Genomic DNA, 24308 nt, shown 5'->3' with positions numbered 1-24308 from the left:
AACCTTATCTCACCCAGTTGTGTGTGGTAGGTCTCTTCAGTCGTGTCAGACTCTTTGCGACCCCATGGACTGTGGCTCACCACACCCCTCTGTCCCTGGGATTCTCCAGGCAAGAATACTGGAGTGAGTTGCCATGCCCTCCTCCAGTGGATCTTCCTGACCCAGGATTTGAACCTGCATCTCTTATGTCTCCTGCATTGGCAGGCAGGTCTTTTACCACTAGCACCACTTGGGAAGCTCAGTTATATCTTCACAACAAATCTGTGTAGCAATGATTCCCAGACCTGGTTTAACGATGAAGACACTGAAGTCTGGAAGCTGAGTGACGTCATCAAGGCCCCAAAGTCCTTTGAGGCAGAGCAGGAATAAAATTGTTGGGTCACATTGACACTCAGTCTACACAAACATTCTATCCCTGGCTGTCTCTGGAATGATTTTCTGGGAACCTTTGCACATTGCAAGTTCTCTACAGATACTCCCTCTTTTATCAACCAATATTGTACCTTGGAGACAAAGGCATATAGAGAGGAGTCTACAAGTATACAAAGCTTAGGACTATTTTGTAAGGATGTTGTCTGGAATGCGTACATTGAACATGCTCAAAGGAAGGGTGGAAATCAACAGAACAGAACGTAACAGAACCAAACCATGTTGATGCAAAGGTATGTTTACTCTTTGCTCAGATGTGCTTCCAAACATTATTGGCAGAGCCAAAGATCTTCTAACATTATTTCTTTATTTATAGAGTTATTTTATGTACACAGGCATATAACTTTTTCTTATTAAGAAGCTTTAAAAATAATGAAGGGCATGTTTCTAAAGCCTAGCATCCAAGGTTATGAAAGGATTTTACACACACGCCCTTTATTTCTGTTAACTAATCTCATTTCAGAGATGAGTATGATCAAAACATAAAACCTGGGAATCTAAACTCATTTATTTTCTACTGTAACCACAAGTCATAAATTAAATAACCAGAGGGAATCTTTAAATATGGAGACTGAACATGCTAAAAAGTTTTTCCCATTTTTCCTGAAAGGGATATCTTTGGAAAAAAAAATTTAATTGTAGTAAAATACACGTGAAATTTACTAGCTTAACCATTTATAAGCATACAGTTCAGTGATATTAAATACATTCACATTATTGTACATCTCTACCTTCTAGCCACAGAACTTCTTTCATCTTGCAGAACTGAAACTCTACCCACTAAACAACAACTCCCCACTCCCAGCAGCTCCTGGCATCCACCATTCTACTTCCTGTCTCCATGCGTTTACTACTCTAGGTAGCTCATATTAACAGAATCATACAGTATTTGTCCTTTTTAATTGGCTTATTTTACTTAGCTTAATTTCCTCAAGGTTCATCTGTGCTGTAGCAGGAGTCAGAACTTCCTTCCTTTCTGAAGCTGAATAATACTCCACTGTATACATATATGCACTACATTTTGTGTATTGATTCATCTGTCCATGGACCTTTAGGTGCCTCCACTTTTTTGCTACTGAGAATAATGCTGCTATGAACATGCAAGTACAGGTATCACTTCAAGATCTTTCTTTCAATTCTTTTGGGTTTATACTTTAAAGTAGAATTGGTAGATCATATAATAACTCTATCTTTAACTTTTTCGAGAAATGACTACTTGTTTTCCACAGTGGCTGTACTATCTTACATTCCTACCAGCAACGAACAATGATTCTAATTTCTCTACATCCTTGCCAATACTGCCAATCCATTTTCTTTCTTTCTCTCTTTCATTTTTCTTTTTGATAGTAGATGTTTTAAAGGGTGTGAGGTGGCATTTCACTGTAGTCTGTAAAGCTGTATCTTGGTTTCAAAAGTACTTAGACATATACATTACCATATGTAAAATTAGATAGCCAGTGGAAATTTGCTGTATGAGCAGGGAGCTCAAATCCAGTGCTCTGTGATAACCTAGAGGGGTGGTATGAGGTGGGAGGTGGGAAGGACATTCAAGAGGGAGGGGACATATTTATACCTATGGCTGATCCATGACGATATATGGCAGAAACCAAAAGAATATTGTAAAGTAATTATCTTTCAATTAAAAACAAATTAATTAGTAAAACAAGAGTACTTAGAGTAATTCCAGGTATTTTAGAGGCCATGGGTATAGCAACAGCTGTACTCAGTTGTAAGATCCAAGCCCACGTTCTCCTTCCTTTTGGGTGCCATGTTGAGATGCTTCCTAATACACAGGCATTTCAGGGCACGTTAAACCCACATTCCAGAAAGCACAATTGCCTGGATCATTTTGTCTCATCTCCTCTCTGTTTTTCATCTCATGAGGGTATTTATCTGAGTTTCTTTTGATGGGCAGATGATTATCAAGTATATAAAATAAATTCAAATTCCTTTTTAAAAAATCAGTAAGTCTGTCAAAGGAGAGGGCAGGATGGAAGACGAGGATGCAGGATCTAGGTTGCCTTTGGCTATATACCTGAAGGATAGTAATGTCTTAGCAAATATTCACCGAATGATGTTGAGTGAATGAACCACAAGGAATGACATGAGTGTCTACTGTGCATATGAATCGAGTCTCCAAAACACTCTCTGAAAGTTATACTTCTTTAAGACACAGAAGAAAAGAAAATAGAATCAGAGTCCAGGAAAAGACTGGCTAATGATAGATAGATGCTCCACTATCACGGCAGTCACATCTGGGTCTACATGAAGCACTTCACACTTAGTGATCTATTTTGTCCTCACAACAGCTCAAGGGGTCGGTACTGTTAGTTATCTTGTAAGACAGAGAAAACTGAGGTACATAGAGACACATTTCTCAGTCACCTGCTCTACCTCATTATTCTATACTGCCTCCCTGGTGAAAATTATTTACTAATGGATGAATTGTCAAAGTCGCCCCAAAGCATCTATATAACCTGTAATTCTCAAAGCTCAGCAGTTCCACAGAAAGTCCTCCAAGAAGATAATCACCTTTGAAAAGATGTCTTCATTTCCCACAGTGAAATTCCATCTATAAGACATTTAAAAGTCATGTTTCCCTATAGGAACCTCTCCAGTGATAAACAAACCATTTATCCTTTTGTTCTCAGAACTATGTGGTTATCAGTGGATAAAATTGTGGAAACTGAGGAAGACTGAGTCCAGAAATCTATCTCAGTAACTTATTAAGTCACACAAAACTAACGAATGGACAAAGAAACAAAACATGTGTCCTATGAAAATGTCTGTTGAAAATACCTGATGTTAAAACTGTGCTCTATTGGGAAAAAAAGGATCAACCCTTTGATGTAATTTGAAAAAAAAAAGAAAGCAAATTAAAAGCAATTAAACTTAGATATGTTATAAAAAGAACAATGTGACAATGCTCTGATGTGCATACCTGAGGTGCAACTGACATTTTCTTCCTTAAATCATGAAGCCCAATGTTGTCTGTCCAGATCCCATCAATCCGAATGCCACCTTCAGGTTCTGACAATCTAAGAAGGGCAGCGATGAGGGAACTTTTTCCGGCTCCTGTTCTTCCCACAATGCCACACTATAAAGAGACCAAGGGGGATTAAGAATAACCAGGATACAACAAACCTAGGAGAAACCCTGATTGTTGAAGATGAATTTTCAAAGTTCTATTACATATAAAGAGTAGTCTGTAGTTTCTCAAGCATGGTCTTACTGACATTTTGGGTCAGATAATTCATTGTTGGGGGGTGAGGAGACTGTCATGTATATTGTAAGATGTTTAAAAGTACCCATGAACTCTACCCACTAGGTACCAGATTCAATCCCCAAATTGTGGCAATCAAAAATGGCAGATATTCACAAATGTCCCTGGTTGAGACAACCATCATCCCAAGCATATGGAATATAAACTAGAGCAATTTTTATGCCTTCTTAAGATTGTAGCTCAGCTAGTAAAGAATCTGCCCACAATGCCAGAAACCTGGGTTCGATCCCTGGATTGGAAGATCCTCTGGAGAAGGGAAATGCTACCCACTCGAGTATTCTGGCCTGGAGAATTCCATGGACTGTATAGTCCATGGGGTCTCAAAGAGTTCGACACAACTGACTTTCACTTCACTTCACTTCAAGATTTCATGCAGTTTTATTCAGATTTCCCTGAAGGAATGCTTAATATGCTGAAAATTGTTTTCTGTGATTATCACATAGTATCCATTATGTGGTATGTTAAAGGGGAGGACAGGTATGTGTGTGTGGTGTATGTGTATAAATGTGTATGGATGTATGTAACTAACATTCATAAATTAAGCAAGATGACTTAAAAAATCATCTGCTGGCTGTGAAAAACCTGCAGTCTCCTAAGTGGTGCATAAGAAGCCAGCTTTTAAATTAGCTTTATTCCTGCTGCTTAGGTAATTGGACCTTGGGAATCACATGGGTAGTTTTACAGAGATGTCAACAAGTCAGAAGTGATACACAAACAAGTACTCACTTTCTCAGGGATCTGTTATTTAAGAGGAATTATTCTTTGGTAGAAAAATGAAATCATTTCCTGATATTAAATATCTTAATTATATTCGATGTTGAAACATCTTAAAATATAAAATGCAAAATCTTAAAAGACAGAGGCCAGTAGACAAAATGCACATAATGAGGCCAACAATAAGATAAACAAAATTTGCTGTTTACACGGGACCTTTAATTGGAGCAGTACAAAAGGCATCTTATTAACAAATTAATACTTACAATTGAAAAAATACATGTCAAGTGTCAGTCTATTTATTAATATCAAAGCAGGGAGAAATTAAGTGACTAGCAATAAGATTAAAGAATCTATACAATGCAGGTTAAATGCTGCTGCTGCTGCTAAATCACTTCAGTCGTGTCTGACTCTGTGTGACCCCATAGACAGCAGCCCACCAGGCTCCGCCGTCCCTGGGATTCTCCAGGCAAGAACACTGGAGTGGGTTGCCATTTCCTTCTCCAATGCACGAAAGTAAAAAGTGAAAGTGAAGTCGCTCAGTCCTGTCCGACTCTTAGCGACCCCATGGACTGCAGCCTACCAGACTCCTCGGTCCATGGGATTTCTCAGGCAAGAGTACTGGAGTGGGGTGCCATTGCCTTCTCGCTGGTAGGGAATAAAACTGTATTTAAATATGTATGCAGAAACTGACTTTTTTACCAATGAGTTTGAAAGTGAAAGAAAGTATTAGTCACTCAGTCTTGTCTGACTTTTGGCGACCCCATGGAATGTAGCTCACCAGGCTCCTCTGTCCATGGAATTCTCAAGAGAAGAACAGTAGAGTGGGTTGCCATTTCCTACTCCAGGGGATCTTCCTGACCCAGGGATGGAGCCTGGGTCTTCTGCCTTGCAGGCAGATTCTTTACCCTCTGAGCCACCAGGGATGTCTAACTGCAAATTCCCTGAAGGAAGCTTCCCTAGAGATGATTTCATCTCTATTTAGAATCTGGAATTGATAAGGGTGTAAGACATGCTTTCGATCATTTGTAAATCAGTAAAATTTTAAAAACCATAGCTTTAAAGAGAACTAAATCTTTCTATGCAATATAATCAGAATTCTTAGAAACTTTGATTTTTCTGATTTGAATACCTCTAAAGTCTCACAACTTAGCCTGTCAAATCAATCATGGCATTTCAAAAAAGAATTTATATTTATAGATATTAAACATAAGAAAATTGGGCTTAGCTAATTTTATTATCTTACAAAGATAATACGTCTATATTTTTGTTGTTGTTGTTGTTTAGTGTGTCAGTCATGTCCAACTCTTTGCAACCCCATGGACAGCACATCAGGCTTCCCTGTCCATCACCACCTCCTGGAGTTTGCTCAAATTCATGTCCATCGAGTCAGTGATGCCATCCAACCATCTCTATTGAACCCTTCTCTTGCCTTCAGTCTTTTGCAGCATCAGCGTCTTTCCAAATGAATCAGCTCTTTCCATCAGGTAGCCAAAGTATTGGAGCCTCAGCTTCAGCATCGGTCCTTCCAATGAATATTCAGAGTTGATTCCCTATAGGATTGACTGGTTTGATCTCCTTACAGTCCAAGGGACTCTCAAGAGTCTTCTTCAGCACCACAGTTCAAAGCATCAATTCTTTGGCACTCAGCCTTCTTTATGGTTCAACCCTTACATCCATATATGACTACTGGAAAAACCATAGCTTAGATTATATGGACTTTTTTTGGCAAAGTCACGTCTCTACTTTTTAATATTCTGTCTAGGTTTGTCAATATTTTTCTTCCAAAGAGCAAACTTCTTTTAATTTCATGGCTGGCGTCACTGACCACAGTGATTCTGGAGGAAAATAAAGTCTGTCACTTTCCGTTGTTTCCCCATCTATCTGCCACGAAGTGACTGGACAGGACACTATAATCTTCATTTACTGAATATTGAATTTTAGGCCAGCTTTTTCACTCTCCTCTTTCACTTTCTTCAGGCTCTTTAGTTACTTTTTGCTTTCTGCCATTGCCATTAGGGTGGTGTCATCTGCATATCTGAGGTTATTGCCATTTCTCCCAGCAGTCTTAATTCCATCCAGCTTGAGCTTCATCCAGCCCAGCATTTCACATGATGTACTTTGCATATAAGTTGAATAAGCAGGGTGACAAAATACAGCCTTGACATACTCCTTTCCCAATTTTCAACCAGTCCGTTGTTCCATGTCCAGTTCTAACTGTTGCTTCTTGACCTGCATATAGGTTTCTCCAGACATTTTGCACCTTATTTTAAACCCTAATCTATATTATACAGATGGGCCATTCTGTACACACAGGCAAGGTGTAGTTTATATATATGTGACTCATGTGTTTTGTGTACAGGCAGGCCTCAAAGATATTTTGGATTTGGTCCAGACAACCTCAGTAATGTGACTATCACAAAATAAAGCAAGTTACATGAATTTTTTTTTCTCTGTTCAGAAAGATTTATGTTTATTCTATATTGTAGTCTACTAAGTGTACAATAGCATTATATATTAAAAAGATATACACAACTTAATTTCCAATAGTTTATTGCTAAAAGAATGCTAACCATCATTTGAGCCTTAAAACACACTGATCACAGATCCCAGAATAACACGTTTCATTAATAATGAAATGGTTTGAAATGTTGTAAGAATTATCAAAATGTGACACAGAGACATGAAGTTAACAAGTACTGTAGGAAAAATGGTGCCAATGTATTGCTTGACACAGTGTTGCCATAAATGTACAATTTGTGGGGAAAAAATGCATTCTCTGTGAAGCACAATAAAAACAGGTATGCCTACATATCTCGGTGTTCTCATACATAAATCAACCCACAACAGGACACAAGTGAGTACTCTATCTGTGAGGATGCATGGATGTTTCCATGTCATCAGCTCTACTGAAATTGATCCATCTTTGCAAACAGGAACATTTGTGGAGTTTGAGTAAATGGTCTGAGATATATAGAGGCACCTATAGGGCTGTTCCGGAGAAGGCGATGGCACGCCACTCCAGTACTCTTGCCTGGAAAATCCCATGGATGGAGGAGCCTGGTAGGCTGCAGTCTGTGGGGTCGCTAAGAGTCGGACACCACTGAGCAACTTCACTTTCACTTTTCACTTTCATGCATTGGAGAAGAAAATGGCAACCCACTCCAGTATTCTTGCCTGGAGAATCCCAGGAATGGGGGAACATGGTGGGCTGCCGTCTATGAGGTCACACAGAATTGGACACGACTGAGGTGACTAAGCAGCAGCATAGGGCTATTCATGACCATAGGACTATGAACTCCAAATTCCAGTGAGGAGAACTAACTAACTAAATAAATAAATGGAGGGCTTCCCTGGCAGTCCAGTGGCTATGATTCTGTGCTTCCACTGCAGGGAATGTGGGTTCAATCCCTGGTCGAACGACCAAGATCCCACATGTTGCATGGCCACAGGCACCCCAAAAGAAAAAGGCAACTCAAAGAAAACCTGGTTCTGGCTATTTCTGCAGTTCAGTCATCAAAACTATAGTCTGAATGACTTTTCTGGGTAAACAAAGGGTTTTAGCAATTGCCCATGGAGAGTATCACCAGTATCACTAACCTTACATCCTTCAATCTAAAGATACTTGGAGGGCTTCCCTGGTCTGGGAGAATCCCACATCCCACAAAGCAACTAAGCTCATGCACCACAACTATTGAGCCTGTGCTCTAGAACCTGGGAACCAAAACTACTGAGCCCACATGCCACATCTACTAAACCCTCACACCCTGTAGACCATGCTCTATAACAAGAGAAGACACCACGATGAGAAGCCAATGCACCATAAGTAGAGCACTCTCCACTCACCACAACTAGAAGTCTCCACTCATTGCCTGAGCAAATGTCTTTTAATTTCATGGCTGCCATCACTGACCACAGTGATTCTGGAGCCCAGGAAAATAAAGTCTGTCACTTTCCATTGTTTCCCCATCTATCTGCCTCGAAGTGACTGGACCAGATACTATGATCTTCATTTATTGAATGTTGAATTTTAAGCCAGCTTTTTCACTCTTCTCTTTCACTTTCATCAAAAGGCTCGTTAGTTCCTCTTTGCTTTCTGCCCGAGCAGCAACAGAGACCCAGCACAGCCAAAAATAAATAAATAAATAAATTATAAAGACACTTGGAGAAAATCTTATTTTATTTGCTTTACAATGGCTCCTTTCTGTTTTGCCAACCAGGTTGGATGATGACACCAACTTGTTAGACACTTGCACCTGGATCTCTCTTCACACATCAAACTCAACATAATCAACATCCAATGCCCCACACAAAACAACCCCTTCCTTCGTCTTTCCCACTTTACTCTCACGATTTCCTTCCTAGGCTCAGGGGCTGAACTGTCCACCTTACTTCCCTGAGTAAAGCACGGTGCCAAGCCCTGAAGACTACTCTTGCAGTGTTTCATGACTCAGTTCTTCATTTTAAGGTCCACAGTCAGCACCAGAGTGCCAGGTTGCATCACCTTTTAAAAAACAAGCTAAAACAAACTCTTTCCTTAAAAATAAACAGTGCAAATGAATTTGAAAAGTAAATACTAGCTAGCCTCAACACTCTGAAAAAAACATTTTCAAGACGACATTTTTACTTTCTAGTCTACTCTATGTGTTCTTGAAGGCACAAGTTCACATATATAAACAAAATAGGATTAATACGAACATACTGTTACATTTTTTCATTTAGTACTTCATAAGAACATTTATTTTAATAACTACAAAATATTACAATATATGTGATCATTTACCAAACCCTCTATGGCTGGATATTTAGGCAATCTCCAATAATTTACTATTATATATAACTCTGTTAAATATCCTTGAAGCTAAATCTTGTTTTTGCAAACAACCTTAATCATTTCCTTCAGATAAACTCTCAGACGTGGAACCGCTGAGAATCAAACATGAACATTTTCAGAGGAAGCCGTTAAGCTATTAACCTACCCTCCAGAAATACGATACCATTTTCTACTCCCACTCGATTCCCTGCACATTCACAAACCTGGATGTTCAGAGCTTTGTTTTAATTGACATATGTTTGATCCCAAAAAGTGGAATCACTTTCCCAAGACATTTTGTTGGAGGCACAACAGCTCCGGGCTCCCTGCCTCCCGCATCTGCCTACTGTGGTCCTCATGCTCTCACTTCTCGGATTAAACTCCCAACAGTCGGCTCTGTGCCCATCATTCCATCCCAGGATGTCTCTTCTACACAACCGTCCCAACTGACGCACATGTCCACAAGTCAGCTTCCTTGGGGTCACTCAGTACTTTTCAGGTTTGAGTATGAAAGTGTCTGCTGCACACCTGGTAGCTGATTTTCTGAAATGCTCTGCAGGTGCCTAGTTCTTCACTCACTGGATCAGGACATCATGTTTTTGCTTATGTTGACCCCAACTCCTAAAGAACTTTCACATGCATTTCTACTGAATGCATTTTCATCTGCTGGAACCCTAACCACACATCACTAAGTCTCTCTCACATGCCTGAATCCTTGGAAATGCTCCCCCTGTCCCCTCATGTGGGCTTGTCCCAATCCTAACAGATGTTATGTCATTAAATAAAAAAAAAAAAAAAAGATATTATTTTTGTAAAAACCTCTATAAAAATTATGACCTCTTTCTAGCTTACAAAGTTAATATAGTCATTTTCTTGTTTCTTTGGATGAACTGTACATATTGACAGCAGAATCTGTATTGGATTTGACTGTCTTTATTTGTATTACCTGTGGTGTCCTGAGAAAAAGAAGCTTCCATGGGGAACTTAGATTTTAACTCAGGCCAGACAAATTTATGGAAAATCTATTACCATATTATTTAGATATATGATAAACCATACAGAGAAAGACACAACCGATGGACCCTACAGCTATAGATACAACTTCAAATGGCCAGCACCTATTTTCTCATGGGACAGACAACTTTTGCAATATAAGTGGTTATGGTCATTTTACACCTAATGAAAATGATGGCCATCTTTATCCAAGCAATTACTCTGATCCCCATACTGGGTGCTTTACATGTCTTATCTTGTTAAGTCGTACAACAACCCTACAGGCTACATCCTATCACTTCCATTTTGCAAAAGAAAAGATTGAGGCTTAGTTAGATGAATTAGTCTGCCTGAAATATGAGAGCCCATCAGTCACAGGATGGGACTCAAATCCACATCCTCGGGCTCTTTTCTCCATCTGCTGATGGCCTCCTTATCACCTGGATGGCCTGGCACCTTATCATGTCCCTCTGTGAAGCTAGAACAGAGAAAGTGGGAAGGAGTGTAGCTGCAATTAAATGTACAGGCTTAACATAGAGATCCTATGACCAGAGAGTTAAAGCATGAAGTGAATACAGGGATGTACATGGTGAGTCTAATAAAGAGTGTGCCTCCAGGAGCCTTGTCCCCCCTGCGCTGCCCTCAGCCTGGCTGCTTCCCACACTGCTTCACTATGAAGATGGCTGTCTGGGTGCCACATCCAGGTAGGATGAGATCTGCTGAGAGGTGAGATGCTGTCCTGCCTGGCACCTTGGATGACTGAGGGAAACCTTTCTGAGAGGAACCCATAACCTCCTTCAAGTCCCTCAAGGTTCCTTGGGCCGCCTGGAATGATTCCTGAAGAGAGAATACCTCAGATCAGTCAAATTCACCCAAGTCTTAGAGCAAAGCTGGGCTCTGCTATGAGACTTCCCTGGTGGTCCACTGGTTAAAGCTCCTGACTTCCAATGTTCAGTCCCTGGTTGGGGGACTGAGGCCCCACATGCTGCTCTTGTGGCCAATAAACAAATAATTTAAACAACAACAACAAACTGGTCTCTGCCATCCTGGGAGGGGGAAGTGGTATTACAGGCAGTAAATCTGCCTGCCTCCATGTTCTGGATTCAGAAGCAAGAGATAGAAGATTGAGACATACGGTAAGCTGAAGGTGAGCCCCTGTGCATCTTTCTTGGAGAGAAAATGGCAAATGAGGTACATTGCTGTTCTCCATCATAAATCTCTACAAGAGGCACTTATCATCGCCTGTGAGCAGCTGTCAGTGGGCTTTTAATGACTCATTTGAATAGATGCCCATCACTTTGCTAGAATCTATTTCTGTTCAAATGAAAATAAAGAGAGGTTAATTAACAGGAAAAAAAAAATGAGTGTGCCTGAGGTCAGGTGTGCCGGCTGTCGGCAGGAAGAACTGACACCCACAGCTGGGCTGACAGAGAAACCTGCAGCTGAGTGGGGCACATGGTACCTGGGGAACAGACCAGAGAGACCTCGTGCCCTGCTTGGGGCAGGAAGACTCATTTTTTATCCCATTAGGTGGTGAAAGAACTGCATACACTGCTACACTCAGCTCTTTCTGACTCCAGGTCCAGGCAGGGCTGAGCCTGTGGGAAATCCCTTCAGTCCCTGCAGTAGGTTGGTGGGGAAGTTGGGAGCAGGATGAAAACTGCCTGTGATGACGACAGACTCCACTGAAAAGATGCAAATAAATGCAGTAGAATCACACAGAATTAGATTATATTGTAAAGGCCCAACTCATAGAATATAAAAGTAAGTAAATCTGTAGGGTTAGGTGGCAGAGATTTTTCTAGAGCCTCCTGCTCAGTCACAATAGGGGTTTGGGTGATTCATGAGCTCAGTCTCAAACTGTCTAAGGATATTTCTTGGAAATCACTAGCTATCAGTCATCAAAAACTGTCTTTGGGAGAAAAAGTAATTTACTAGAAGGTCCTATTTAAATGCAATGCTGAGAAAGTGAGCTGAATGGGCCTGAGACTCTGCATTTCTAAGAAGCTCCAGGAGATGCAGGTGCTACTGACCCTGGCACCAGAGTCTAAATCACAAGGAATTAGGAAGTTGGCAGGGGAAGGGGGACAAGCTGAGAATGAAGGGAGGGGTTTCTAGGAAAATATTATGTTAAAAAGGAGAAAAATATTTTTTGCACATTATACCAAGGTCTCATAAGCATCTGTAAAAATGTATTATCCAAGTAATAGCTGTGAGCAAAAACAAACAAAATTAGTCTACCTCTAGAGCTGAAAAATGCTTTAATATGGCCCAGGACTCTCTAAAATCATCAAATCAACCACAAAAATCATCTAAATAAAAAATGTAGCCCATGTTCAGAAAACCAGGAAACCTAAGGTACTATTTACCTCAGTTTTTTTTTTTTTTTTTTAAATTTTTGGCTGAGCTGGGTCATGATTGCTGTGTTCAGTTCAGTTCAGTTCAGTCGCTCAGTTGTGTCCGACTCTTTGCGATCCCATGAATCGGAGCATGCCAGGCCTCCCTGTCCATCACCAACTCCTGGAGTTCACTCAGACTCATGTCCATCGAGTCAGTGATGCCATCCAGCCATCTCATCCTCTGTCGTCCCCTTCTCCTCCTGCCCCCAATCCCTCCCAGCATCAGAGTGTTTTCCAATGAGTCAACTCTTTCCATGAGGTGGCCAAAGTACTGGAGTTTCAGCTTTAGCATCATTCCCTCCAAAGCAATCCCAGGGCTGATCTCCTTCAAATGGACTGGTTGGATCTCCTTGCAGTCCAAGGGACTCTCAAGAGTCTTCTCCAACACCACAGTTCAAAAGCATCAATTCTTCTGTGCTCAGCCTTCTTCACAGTCCAACTTTCACATCCATACATGACCACAGGAAAAACCATAGCCTTGACTAGATGGACCTTTGTTGGCAAAGTAATGTCTCTGCTTTTGAATATGCTGTCTAGGTTGGACATAACTTTTCTTCCAAGGAGTAAGTGTCTTTTAATTTCACAGCTGCAGTCACCATCTGCAGTGATTTTGGAACCCAAAAAAATAAAGTCTGACACTGTTTCCACTGTTTCCCTATCTGTTTCCCATGAAGTGATGGGGCCAGATGCCATGATCTTCATTTTCTGAATGTTGAGCTTTAAGCCAACTTTTTCACTCTCCACTTTCACTTTCATCAAGAGGCTTTTTAGTTCCTCTTTCTGCCATAAGGGTGGTATCATCTGCATATCTGAGGTTATTGATATTTCTCCCAGCAATCTTGATTCCAGATTGTGCTTCTTCCAGCTCAGCGTTTCTCATGATGTACTCTGCATATAAGTTAAATAAGCAGGGTGACAATATACAGCCTTGCCATACTCCTTTTCCTATTTGGAACCAGTCTGTTGTTCCATGTCCGGTTCTAACTGTTGCTTCCTGACCTGCATACAGATTTCTCAAGAGGCAGGTCAGGTGGTCTGGTATTCCCATCTCTTACAGAATTTTCCACAGTTTATTGTGATCCAGGCTGTCTCTAGTTGTGATGAGTGCGGGCTATGCCTTGTTGCAGTGCACGGGCTTCTCACTCCTTTTGTTACTGAGCACAAGCTTGAGTAGTTGTGGCATGCAGGCTCAGTAGTTGTGCCGCATGGACTTACTTGCTCTTCGGCATGTGGAATCTTCTCAGACTAGGGATTGAACCAGTGTTCCCTGCACTGGCAGGTGAATTCTTCTCCACTGCAAAACGAGGGAAGTCTTGGTTCTTTATTTTCACTTGCTATTTCTTCTATGGATTAAAATCCTGCATAGTACCTACTACACTTTCCTATTGGCCGTAACTTCCAGGAATCCTGACAGCAGAAGGAATGAGGAAAACAGAATAAAGCCTCCCTTCTGCTAGGCTGGTTCACTCACATGTCCCACAGCAGCCTCCCTTAATCAAATCCAACACCAAACGTGTCTCCTGGAGTGACGGGGGTGGGGACCATAAGCAGAAGAGGAATAGGTAGGATGTACACACGTGAAGTGAAATGGCTTCATAAACATGCTGCCCAGGTATCATCTCCCCACACAGAAATAAAGCTAATGGCGATACTGTGTCAAGTTGCTAGTCATTAATTCAGTCTCCAAATTTAATTTGCCTGAAACATTTTAGAATATCAATAATCCTATGATTTTCAGGTATTAAGAAGGAAGAATAAAGAATCTGTTATGTTCCTAAGTTGTGTTACAGAGTTTCTTAGATAATTCATATTCTATGCCTTTGGGGAAAATTTAAGACAAGTGCAAGTTAACAGAATTACATTTACAATGGAAAATCTGACAGACACATTGTCTGACAGTAAATAACCATTGCCTTGAGTGCTCTAGGGGACAGGATTATATCAAGAGCTGTGGTTAATGTTTTCCTGACACACCAGTTCACCTTATTTCTGACCTACACTGGAACTGGAAGTAATTAAGACCAGCTTTTGCCCTGTGACTAACTGAAGCTGCTCTCTGGGTAGCATTTGGGGATTAAGTTGAATATTTATTTTTTTTCATTTTTATGTTACAAGGGTATTATTCACTAAATTACAGCTACGGTCCACTAGATGGGTCTGTGGTGCTGAGAGTTTTAAAGAACAGTTCTTTCTGTTATTCAGAGTTGTTTTGTGTATGTATGTGTGTGTTGGTTACTGGCTGCTCACACCTGTCTGCTACTCACCTTTGAAACCAGCAGTCCCTAAGCACCCTCTCTGTGCCCTGCAGAATGCCACTTTCTGGGGGAAAAAAGATGAAAACAAGATGCTCCCTGATTTTAAAAAACCTCAAGGTACTTACTGTGAAATACAGATTCCAAATTATAAAGCATGCTATAGGTGGTAGCTTTTATTTTCATTATAGTAAAATTCACATAACATAAAATTTAACTGCATAACCATTTTTTAGTGGACAGTTTGGTGTTCAGTATATTCACATTGTTGTACAGCCAAGCTCGAGAAATTTTTTGCCTGCTAAAACTGAAATTCTATACCCATTAAACAAACAACTTTCCATTTCCCATCCACCAGTCCCTGGAGATCACCATCCTACTTCCTGTCTCCTTGAATTTGACTACTCTAGGAATCTCACATAAGTGGAATCAGAGTATTCATTCCCTTTGTGTCTGGCTTATATCATTTGGAAAGATATCATGAAGGTTTATCCATAGGTCAGAATTTTCTTCCTTTTTAAAACTGAAGAATATTTCATTGTAAGGATTTAGTTCCTTCCAACTTTTGGCTACTGTGGAAACAGTGTACCATAATTTCTATCTTAAAAGAAAAGATAAGACACTAACGAAGAATTGAGGGTCTCAAAGATTTGTTAGATCAACTCAGAAAATGAGGAGACGTTCACCAGCCAGATGATGGAGGGAACAGGTCTCTGAGGTAGAGGCGCAGCGTGCACGCTGAAAACCGGGAGTGCACGGTGCTTTGGGAGAACCTATACACGACCTGATTGCAGGGGTGTGCATAAGTCAGGAGACATACTGGCTTCAGAGGGAGATGGGGAAGAACTTCCTACCACCTTGTCTGTTCTGGTTTAGTCTCTTCAAGACTCTGTCGGGCCCAGCTGAAAGCCTCAAGCTTAACGAGAAAGGAACATCACCAGCAGACATGGACAATGGCAGGTCTAGGTCACAGCCTCTCTGCCATCTCCCATGTGGATCTTCCCTGCTCCCTTCAAGGTGCTTTTGACTTTGAGCAAGTCCCCAGGCCCTGCCTCCGTCTGAGGCCCTGGTTCCTCACCCCTGACTGGGTCATGATTCAGGCTCTTCTCTTCCCGACAGCCCCTACTGGACTAGGCTTAGGGCTGTGGTCTGGTTCCGGCAGCAACTCACCCAGGCCAGTAAGGATCAGTTATGTGCTAAAGAAAGAAGCAGTCTGTGGGTGGGAGGGCAGGGGCATGGCAGCTCAGTGTGGGTGAGTAGAGGACAAGTCCACAGCAAAAACCCAGGGACAGAGGAGCAGGCTACACCAGAGGGCACCGTGGGAGGAAAAGAAGAAACACAAAGAAGAAAAGATGGGGAACATTGCTGGTGGTCCAGTGGCTAAGAACCTGTGTCCCGAACCAGGGGGCCTGGGTTCCATTCCTGATCAGGGGAACTATTAACAGATCCTACATGCTGCAACTAAGAGTGTGCATGCCACAGTGAAGATCAAAGATCCTATGTGCCACAACTAAGACCAGCACAGCCAAATAAATAAATAAAAATATATTAAAAAATAAAGGATGGAAAGGAATGAAATACTGGAGAGTTAGGAACAGGGAGCCAGGGCAGACTACACAGTCTTTGTTATGAATAATTAGGTGTCGCATATTGTGCCCTGGGTCAGGTTAAGATCAAGGCCTGGAGCCCATGACCCATCAACCACCAGGAAGGAGCTGGTGACACAGGGAAAAAAAATGCTGATATCCCCATTCCATGGTCAGTTTCCAAGAAAGATTCAGGGACAGTGTCACTGATCTAATCTGCATCCATTAGGAACAAAGAGTCCCCTGTACACAGACAAGGAAGCGAAGACCAGAAGTGGTGCTAAAACTTTAGCTGGATTTTAGAGAGGCAAATGGCTTAAACTAACCTTTTCTCTTGCGCCAGTGGGCATTCCCACGTTCTTCAATACCAGAGGCCCATCCAAGCTGTACCTGAAGTTCATATTATTAGAGTAAATCTCTCCTCTCTCGGGCCAGGATGGAGGTGGACGATATTCATATTCCCAGGGTGCTTCTTTCTCAAGGTCTGTATATTCAATCCCCCTTTCTACTGAAATCATCTGAAACACATATGACATCACATGAGTTAGTGTCAGGGGGTCTTATTTATGGATGATCAGAGACTGTAAGTAAAACCTTCTGCTTTCCTATGGTTTAGAACATCCTGGGCTCAGAATCCATAAAGGACAGAAGTAGGAGTCTGATGAGGCCTTGGATGATTTGCAAACTTGTTCATCATCCTCAATACTTTTACTTATGACTATTCCCTTCAACTTTATATTAAAACTAAAAGCATTACAGAAATGAATGGTAAAATTTTATTTATCCACCTTTCACATCTGAAGAAAAAAACGAGAATTTTTTCAAAGAAAAGAATACTTATGGACACCAATCAGTATGTGTGGCTACAGAAGGGTCACATGTTACAGATGAGCAGAACTGGACAGTCATCAAGACTCATTTTAATAATTAGTCACTGTCTACTCTTTTAGAAGGCTGACATGGAAAGACTTTGTTTTTCTCCCTTTAGGAAAAATTCAAAATGTATAATTTACATAACCCCACACCTTTGAGAGCACACTCTGAGAGGGAGCCTATCCTACCAGGAAGAAGGGCTGCCAGGAAATTCAGGTGTTCAACACATACAAGAATAAATGCTAAAATGCAGGGAGGGGTGCAGGAGCATATTAATTAAATAAACCTCAAAATACTGGATTCTTTTCTTTTACCAAAAATGAGGAATTACCCATTAATAAACAAAGGTAAACAAGCTGCTAAGTTAATAAACAATTAGCCTATATTCTCTCCAGAATTTCAGGACCTTTCTCTTTTGAGACATTTACTGCATTTGAAGTCAGTCTGTGATGAATATAAAACTTTCTGACATGGTATACATAAGTCTGAGAAAGATGTATATATTTAATTTTACATTAACTTCAAGCAGATGGAGGAGAATACAAAAAAAAAAACTTTGTTAACTATAATGCAAAAATAATAGTTTTACTATTTTACATAAGAATTGCTTTTATGCCATTTAACAGCAAGGAGACTTGAAAAGGCTAAGAACAGAAAGATAAACATCACCATGTTCTCAACTTCGGCACTTTGCCTGATGCACCACGGGAACATCCCCGTGAGTGTGAGCGTGAGAGACAGGACCAGGCCAACCTGCCCAGGAGTCAAAGCTAAATGAGGAAGAAGAGAAATAAGGTCAGTCTACTTCTCAACCCCTCACACAGCTCCTTCTGTCTCTTTACAATGAAGACTCTTTTATTTTTATGATTTTTACTGCAGAGTGACTGAACTGAACTGAATAGTTGATTTACAAAGTTGTATTAGTTTCAGGTGTACAGTAAAGTGAAATAGCCATATATATACATATAATCTATTCTTTTTATTTTCCCATATATATCATTACAGAGTATTAATTAGAGTTCCCTGTGTTATACTGTAGGTCCTTTTTAGTTATCTATTGTATATAGTAGTGAGAGGATTCCTTTATAATATTTGATTCATTTACATGTAATGATAGTATTACTTATAATATTACTTCTGCTGATTGAGACCATAGAACAGTTAAAAAAATAAATAAGAAAAACCCACATGAGGGACTTCCTGGGTGGTCCAATAGCTAAGATTCCAAACTTCCAATGCAGGGAGCCTGGGTTTGATCCCTGGTCAGGAAACTAGACTGCACTTTCCACAACTAAGACTTCACACACTGCAACTAAAGTCCTGCCTGTCTCCCCTGAGACTGAAGATCCCCTGTGCCCCAACTAAGACCCAGGTCAGCCAAACGAAGGAATAATGTTTTTAAATATTATGAATTTAGAAAGAATTAACAAAGTTGTTGCTGCTGTTCACTCACTAAGTCATGTCTGACTCTTTGCGACACTATGGATTACAGCACACCAGGCTTCCCTGTCCTTCATTATCTTCCGGAGTTTGTTCAAACTCATGTTCATTGAGTTGGTGATGCTATCGAACCATCTCATCCTCTGCTGCCCTCTTCTCCTTTTACCTTCAATCTTTCCCAGCATCAGGGTCTTTTCCAATGAGTCAGCATTTTGCATCAGGTGGCCAAAATATCGGAGCTTCAGCTTCAATGAATATTCAGGATTGATTTCCTTTAGGATTGACTGCTTTGATCTCCTTACAGTCCAAAGGACTCTGAAGAGTCTCCTCTAGCATCACAGTTCAAAAGCATAAATTCTTCAGCCCTCAGCCTTCTTAAGGGCTTCCCTTATGGCTCAGCTGGTAAAGAATCTGCCTGCGGGAGACCTGGGTTTGATCCCTGTGTTGGGAAGATCTCCTGGAGAAGAGAATGACTGCCTACTCCAGTATTGTGGTCTGGAGAATTCCATGGACTGTATAGTTCATGGGGTTGCCAAAAGTCAGACATGACTGAGCCACTTTCACTTCACAGCCTTCTTAATGGCCCAACTCTTACAGTCTTACATGACTACTGGAAAAATCATAGCTTTGACTACATGGACTTCTGTTGGCAACATGATGTATCTGCTTTTGAATATTCTGTCTAGGTTTGTCATAGCTTTCCTTCCAAGAAGCAAACATCTTTTAATTTTATAGCTGTAGTCACTGTTCAAAGTGATTTTGGGAAACCAAGAAAATAAAATCTGTCACTGCTTCCACTTTTTCCCATATATATGCCATGTAGTGATGGAACAGGATGCCATGATCATTGTATTTTAAATGTTGAATTTCAAGCCAGCTTTTTCACTCTCCTCTTTCATCTTCATCAAGAGATTCCTTAGTTCCTCTTCACTTTCTGCCATTGAAGTGATATCATCCGCATATCTGAGGTTGTTGATATTTCTCCTGGCAATCTTGATTCTAGCTTGTAAGTCATCCAGCCTGGCATTTTGCATGATGTACTCTGCATATACCTTAAATAAACAGTGACAATATACAGCCTTTTTGTATTCTTTTCCCAATATTGAACCAGTCTGCTGTTCCATGTTCAGTTCTAACTGCTGCTTCTTGACCTGCATACAGGTTTCTCAGGAGACAGGTAAGATGGTCTGGTATTCCTGTCTCTTGCAGAATTTTCCACAGATTTATGTGATCCATGCAGTCAAAGCCTTTCACATAGTCAGTGAAGCAGATGCCCTTCTGGAATTCCCTTGCTTTCTCTATGGTTGCATGAATGTTGGCAATTTGATCTCCATTTCCTCTGCCTTTTCTAAACCCAGCTTGTACATCTGGAAATTCCCATTTCACATACTGTTGAAGGATTTTGAACACAACCTTACTAGCATGCAAAATGAGTGCAATTGTATGGTAGTTTGAACATTCCTTGGCATGACCCTTCCATGGCATTGTAATGAAAACTGACCTTTTCCAGTCCTATGGCCACTGCTGAGTTTTCCAAATTTGCTGGCATATTGAGTGCCGCACTTCAACATCATCTCCTCTTAGGATTTTAAACAGCTCAACTGGAATTCCATTACCTTCACTAGCTTTGTTCATAGTAATGCTTTGATAAAATCCACTTGACTTCACACTCCAGGATGTCTGAGTCTAGTTATCCAGGTCATTAAGTTCGTTTTTGTACAGTTCTTCTGTGTATTCTTGTCACCTCTTCCTAATCTCTTCTGCTTCTCTTATCATTTCTGTCCTATGTCATATTAATCCCACCTGGATTAAGATACACTTGACAGTATTACATAGGTGAAGATCATGTCATTATTCAGATTTTTGTCCCTATGGCTTCAATTATCATTATGTAATTTCACTTTATACATCCAATGCAGCTGCAGTTGAAACCACAAAAACAAGGCAATGGGTTCTAAGAGGTAGTGTTTTTAAATCTAAAATATGACTCTCACAGCTCCATTATTAATGACTATGATTCAGTGTTATTACTATGGACTAGTTAAGGACACTGAATTCATGCCACATTCCAACAGCTGCTCATCTGGTACCCACACAGCAGTGAGGATACTGTTTTTGCAACAGAGAATCTTTCTCACCCCTATATACCAGAACCCTACAACCAAGAGATTCAAGTAGACTTAAAGCTAAAACCTAAAACCTAAGCTGTACAAAAAGCTTAATAGTAAACTTGATTCTCTCCTCCTAACTACAGGACACTACCTGGAATGTCCAGAAGATCAGTTTGCTACAGTTGTATAGACCTTCAAACCATTCAAGAAAAATAAAAAGATAAAAGATCTCAACAAAGACCTACTGCAAATAAATAAACTACTCAAAGCAATCTATAGATTCAGTGAAATTCCTATTAAATTACCAATGGCATTTTTCACAGAATTAGAACAAAATATTTTATATTTTGTATGGAAACACAAAATACCATGAATAGCCAATGCAGTTTTGAAATAAACAAAGAAGAAAAATGAAGCTGGAGGAATCAGGCTCCCTGTCTTTAAACTATACTACACAGCTACAGTAATTGAAACAGTATGCTACTGGCACCAAAACCAGAAATATAGATCAATGGAACCAGATAGAAAGTCCAGAGACAAACCTATTCACCTATGGTCACCTATGGCAAAGGAAGCAAGAATATACAATGGAGAAAAGACAGTCTCTTCAATAAGTGTTGCTAGGAAAACTGGACAGCTACTTGTAAAAGAATAAAATCAGAACACTCCCTAACCCCATACTCAAAAATAAATTCAAAATAGATTCTAGACATAAATATAAGAACAGACACTACAAAACTCTTATATGAAAACATAGAGAGAACTCTCTCTGACATAAACTACAGTAAGCTCTTTATTGATCCACCACTAGGACAATGAAAATAAAATAAAACATAAACATTTGGGACCTAATAAAGCTTAAAAGCTTTTGCATGCAAAGAAAACCATAAAAATACCAAAAAAGACAACCTGCAGAATGAGGGGAAATATTTGCAAATGAAGTGACTGACAAGGGATTAAACTCCAAAAGAATACAGTTCATGCAGTTCAATATCAAAAATAAATAAATAAATAAACAACCCAATCAAAAAAATGGGCAGAAGATTAAGACAGACAGTCTCCAAAGAAGACATACAGATGGCCTAAAAGCACATGAATGATGATAAAATCTCTAATTATTACAGAAATGCATATCAAAACTACAGTGAGGTTTCACCTCACACCAGTCAGTATGACCATCATCAAAAAGTCTACAAACAATAAATACTGGATAGGATGTGGAGAAAAAGGCACCCTCCAACACTGTTGGTGGGAAGGTAAACTGGTACAGACACCATGGAGAACAATGTGGAGGTTCCTTTAGAAACCTAAAAATAGAGCTACCATATGATCCAGCAATCCCAGTCCTGGGTATATATCCAGAGAAAACCATAATTCCAAAAGATTCATGCACCCTAATGTTCACTGAAGCACTATTTACAGTAGCCAGGACATGGAAGAAACCTCAATGTCCATCAACAAGCAATGGATATGGAAGAAGCGGTACCATACATACAATGGAATATTACCCAGCCATAAAAAGGGCAAAATAATGCCATTTACAGCAACATGGCTGGACCTAGAGACTTTAGTACTGAGTGAAGTAAGTCAGACAGAGAAAGATAGAGTATGATGTCACTTATATATGGAATCTAAAAAACGGCTTCAAATGAACTTATCTACAAAACAGAAGTAGAGTTACAGGTGTAGAAAATAAACTTATGGTTACCATGAGAAAGGGAGGGGTGGGATAAATTGGAAGACTGGGATTGACACATGCATACTACTATATGTAAAAGATTAAAATAGATAACTAATAAGAAACTACTGTAAAGTACAGGGAACTCTTTAATGACATATATGGGAAAAGAATATAAAAAAGAGTGGCTATATTTTATGTGCAGCAGATTCACTTTGCTGTACATCTGAAACCAAGACAACAGTGTAAATCAACCATACCCCAATAAAACTTAAAAATGAAAGAATGGACTAAATGAGCCAAAGCAGGAGCCCAAGGCACCACAGGTCTGCTGGAGCAGGCATGTTCATACCTGGTCTTTGCTCCTAAAGATTCCGAAAGCCAAAGACAGACATTCTTTTCTAAAGGACAATGTATGTGAAGTATCTATTAAAATGCAAATTACTAAAAAAATGATACATGCACCCCAATGTTCATGGCGTACAGAAAAAGAATCTTTAAAAAAGTGGAGATATGTATAATAGATTCACTTGCCTATACACCTGAAGCTAACACATTGTAAATCAACCAAATGCCAATCAATTTTTTTTTAAAAAGAGATCTCAACAAGAACCTATTGTAAATAAATAAATAAATAGGAAAAAAGATAAAAGTTCTCATCAAGACACAAATGACTTCACATGGACCAAACTGAGGAGTCATATGCAGCAAACACTTTAATACAATTCATTAGAACCAAAGAGTATATATTAGACATGATGACAAGAATTTAAAAACTACAAACAAAGCTGTAAACTGTAAACAAACCACAAATGTCCACATCTGTACTTACTTTCTACCAGAATCAGGGCCCCAAAGGCAACAACAGTGACAAAGATGGCACAGATGACATCCAGATACACAGCGAGCCATCGGGACGTCGTCAAAAGCAGGAACCAAGCCTCTGGATTTGTGAATCATTAAGCATAATACATAAACAGAAAAACCATGTTAGCTGCTTCTCATAAGGGAGAGCATTTTCTCAGTGAGCTACAGAAGATTTTACACAAGGTAGAATAGCAAAGTTACACACCCAAGAATCCTGGAAATTCCAGAAAACTAGGCTCCAACACAAGACAACACGTGGGTCACAGAGGATCAGTCCAGGAAGCAAGGCTTGAGAACTTGAACCCACAGGTTATCAACAGAAATACGATCATAAGAGAGGAGGCAGTAAATCCTCTCATTGGTGTGTTCCCTGCAGTGCTGGGTCTCAGCATGAAGATCATCCTCTCACAGGGCGGACTGCTCCCAGCTCTCTGACAGCTGAGAGCACAGCTCACACTGTTTCCAGCACCTTCTGCCCTCACTACAGGGCACTGCGATGTTTATTCTTAAGGGCCAGGGTCTACATGACCATCAGCTAACAGGATCTGCATGTGACTTTCAAAATGCCATTTTATCTTCAAAATAAAGTAACGATTGGAAGTTTGACCAGGATTTCATAGACTTAGAGGAAATTCTGAATTTTCTACCTAGGAAAAACAATTTCACCGATACAAAGTATGATCAAGTGGGTTGCAAATCAGGAAATTATTTTTGTCCATCATGTCTGCTACCCTCCATGCTCTGAAAGAGTTGGCAAACCACTCTGGGGGCCAAGAACAGGGACCACCTGGTTCTGAAAAGAAAGTTTTATTGGAACACAGCCATTGGCTAATGTATTATCTTTGCCTGTCTTTCTGCTACAACAGCAAA

General features: G+C 40.2%; 1 protein-coding gene across 1 annotated transcript in view; it reads right to left on the bottom strand.

Moving 5' to 3' along the window:
• LOC101902555 (ATP-binding cassette sub-family C member 4) overlaps nucleotides 1–24308 on the bottom strand; it is a 313640-nt gene that overhangs the window by 87420 nt on the left and 201912 nt on the right. Inside the window, 2 exon segments of the mRNA XM_059884434.1 lie at nucleotides 18012–18112; nucleotides 23404–23514. Of these exon segments, the coding sequence (XP_059740417.1) occupies nucleotides 18012–18112; nucleotides 23404–23514 (212 nt within the window).

Source organism: Bos taurus, unplaced genomic scaffold, assembly GCF_002263795.3.
Source record: "Bos taurus isolate L1 Dominette 01449 registration number 42190680 breed Hereford unplaced genomic scaffold, ARS-UCD2.0 Leftover_ScbfJmS_1899, whole genome shotgun sequence".
Lineage (NCBI taxonomy): Eukaryota > Metazoa > Chordata > Mammalia > Artiodactyla > Bovidae > Bos > Bos taurus.
Note: the sequence above shows the minus strand (reverse complement) of the source record. Positions and strands in the feature narration are given on the sequence as shown.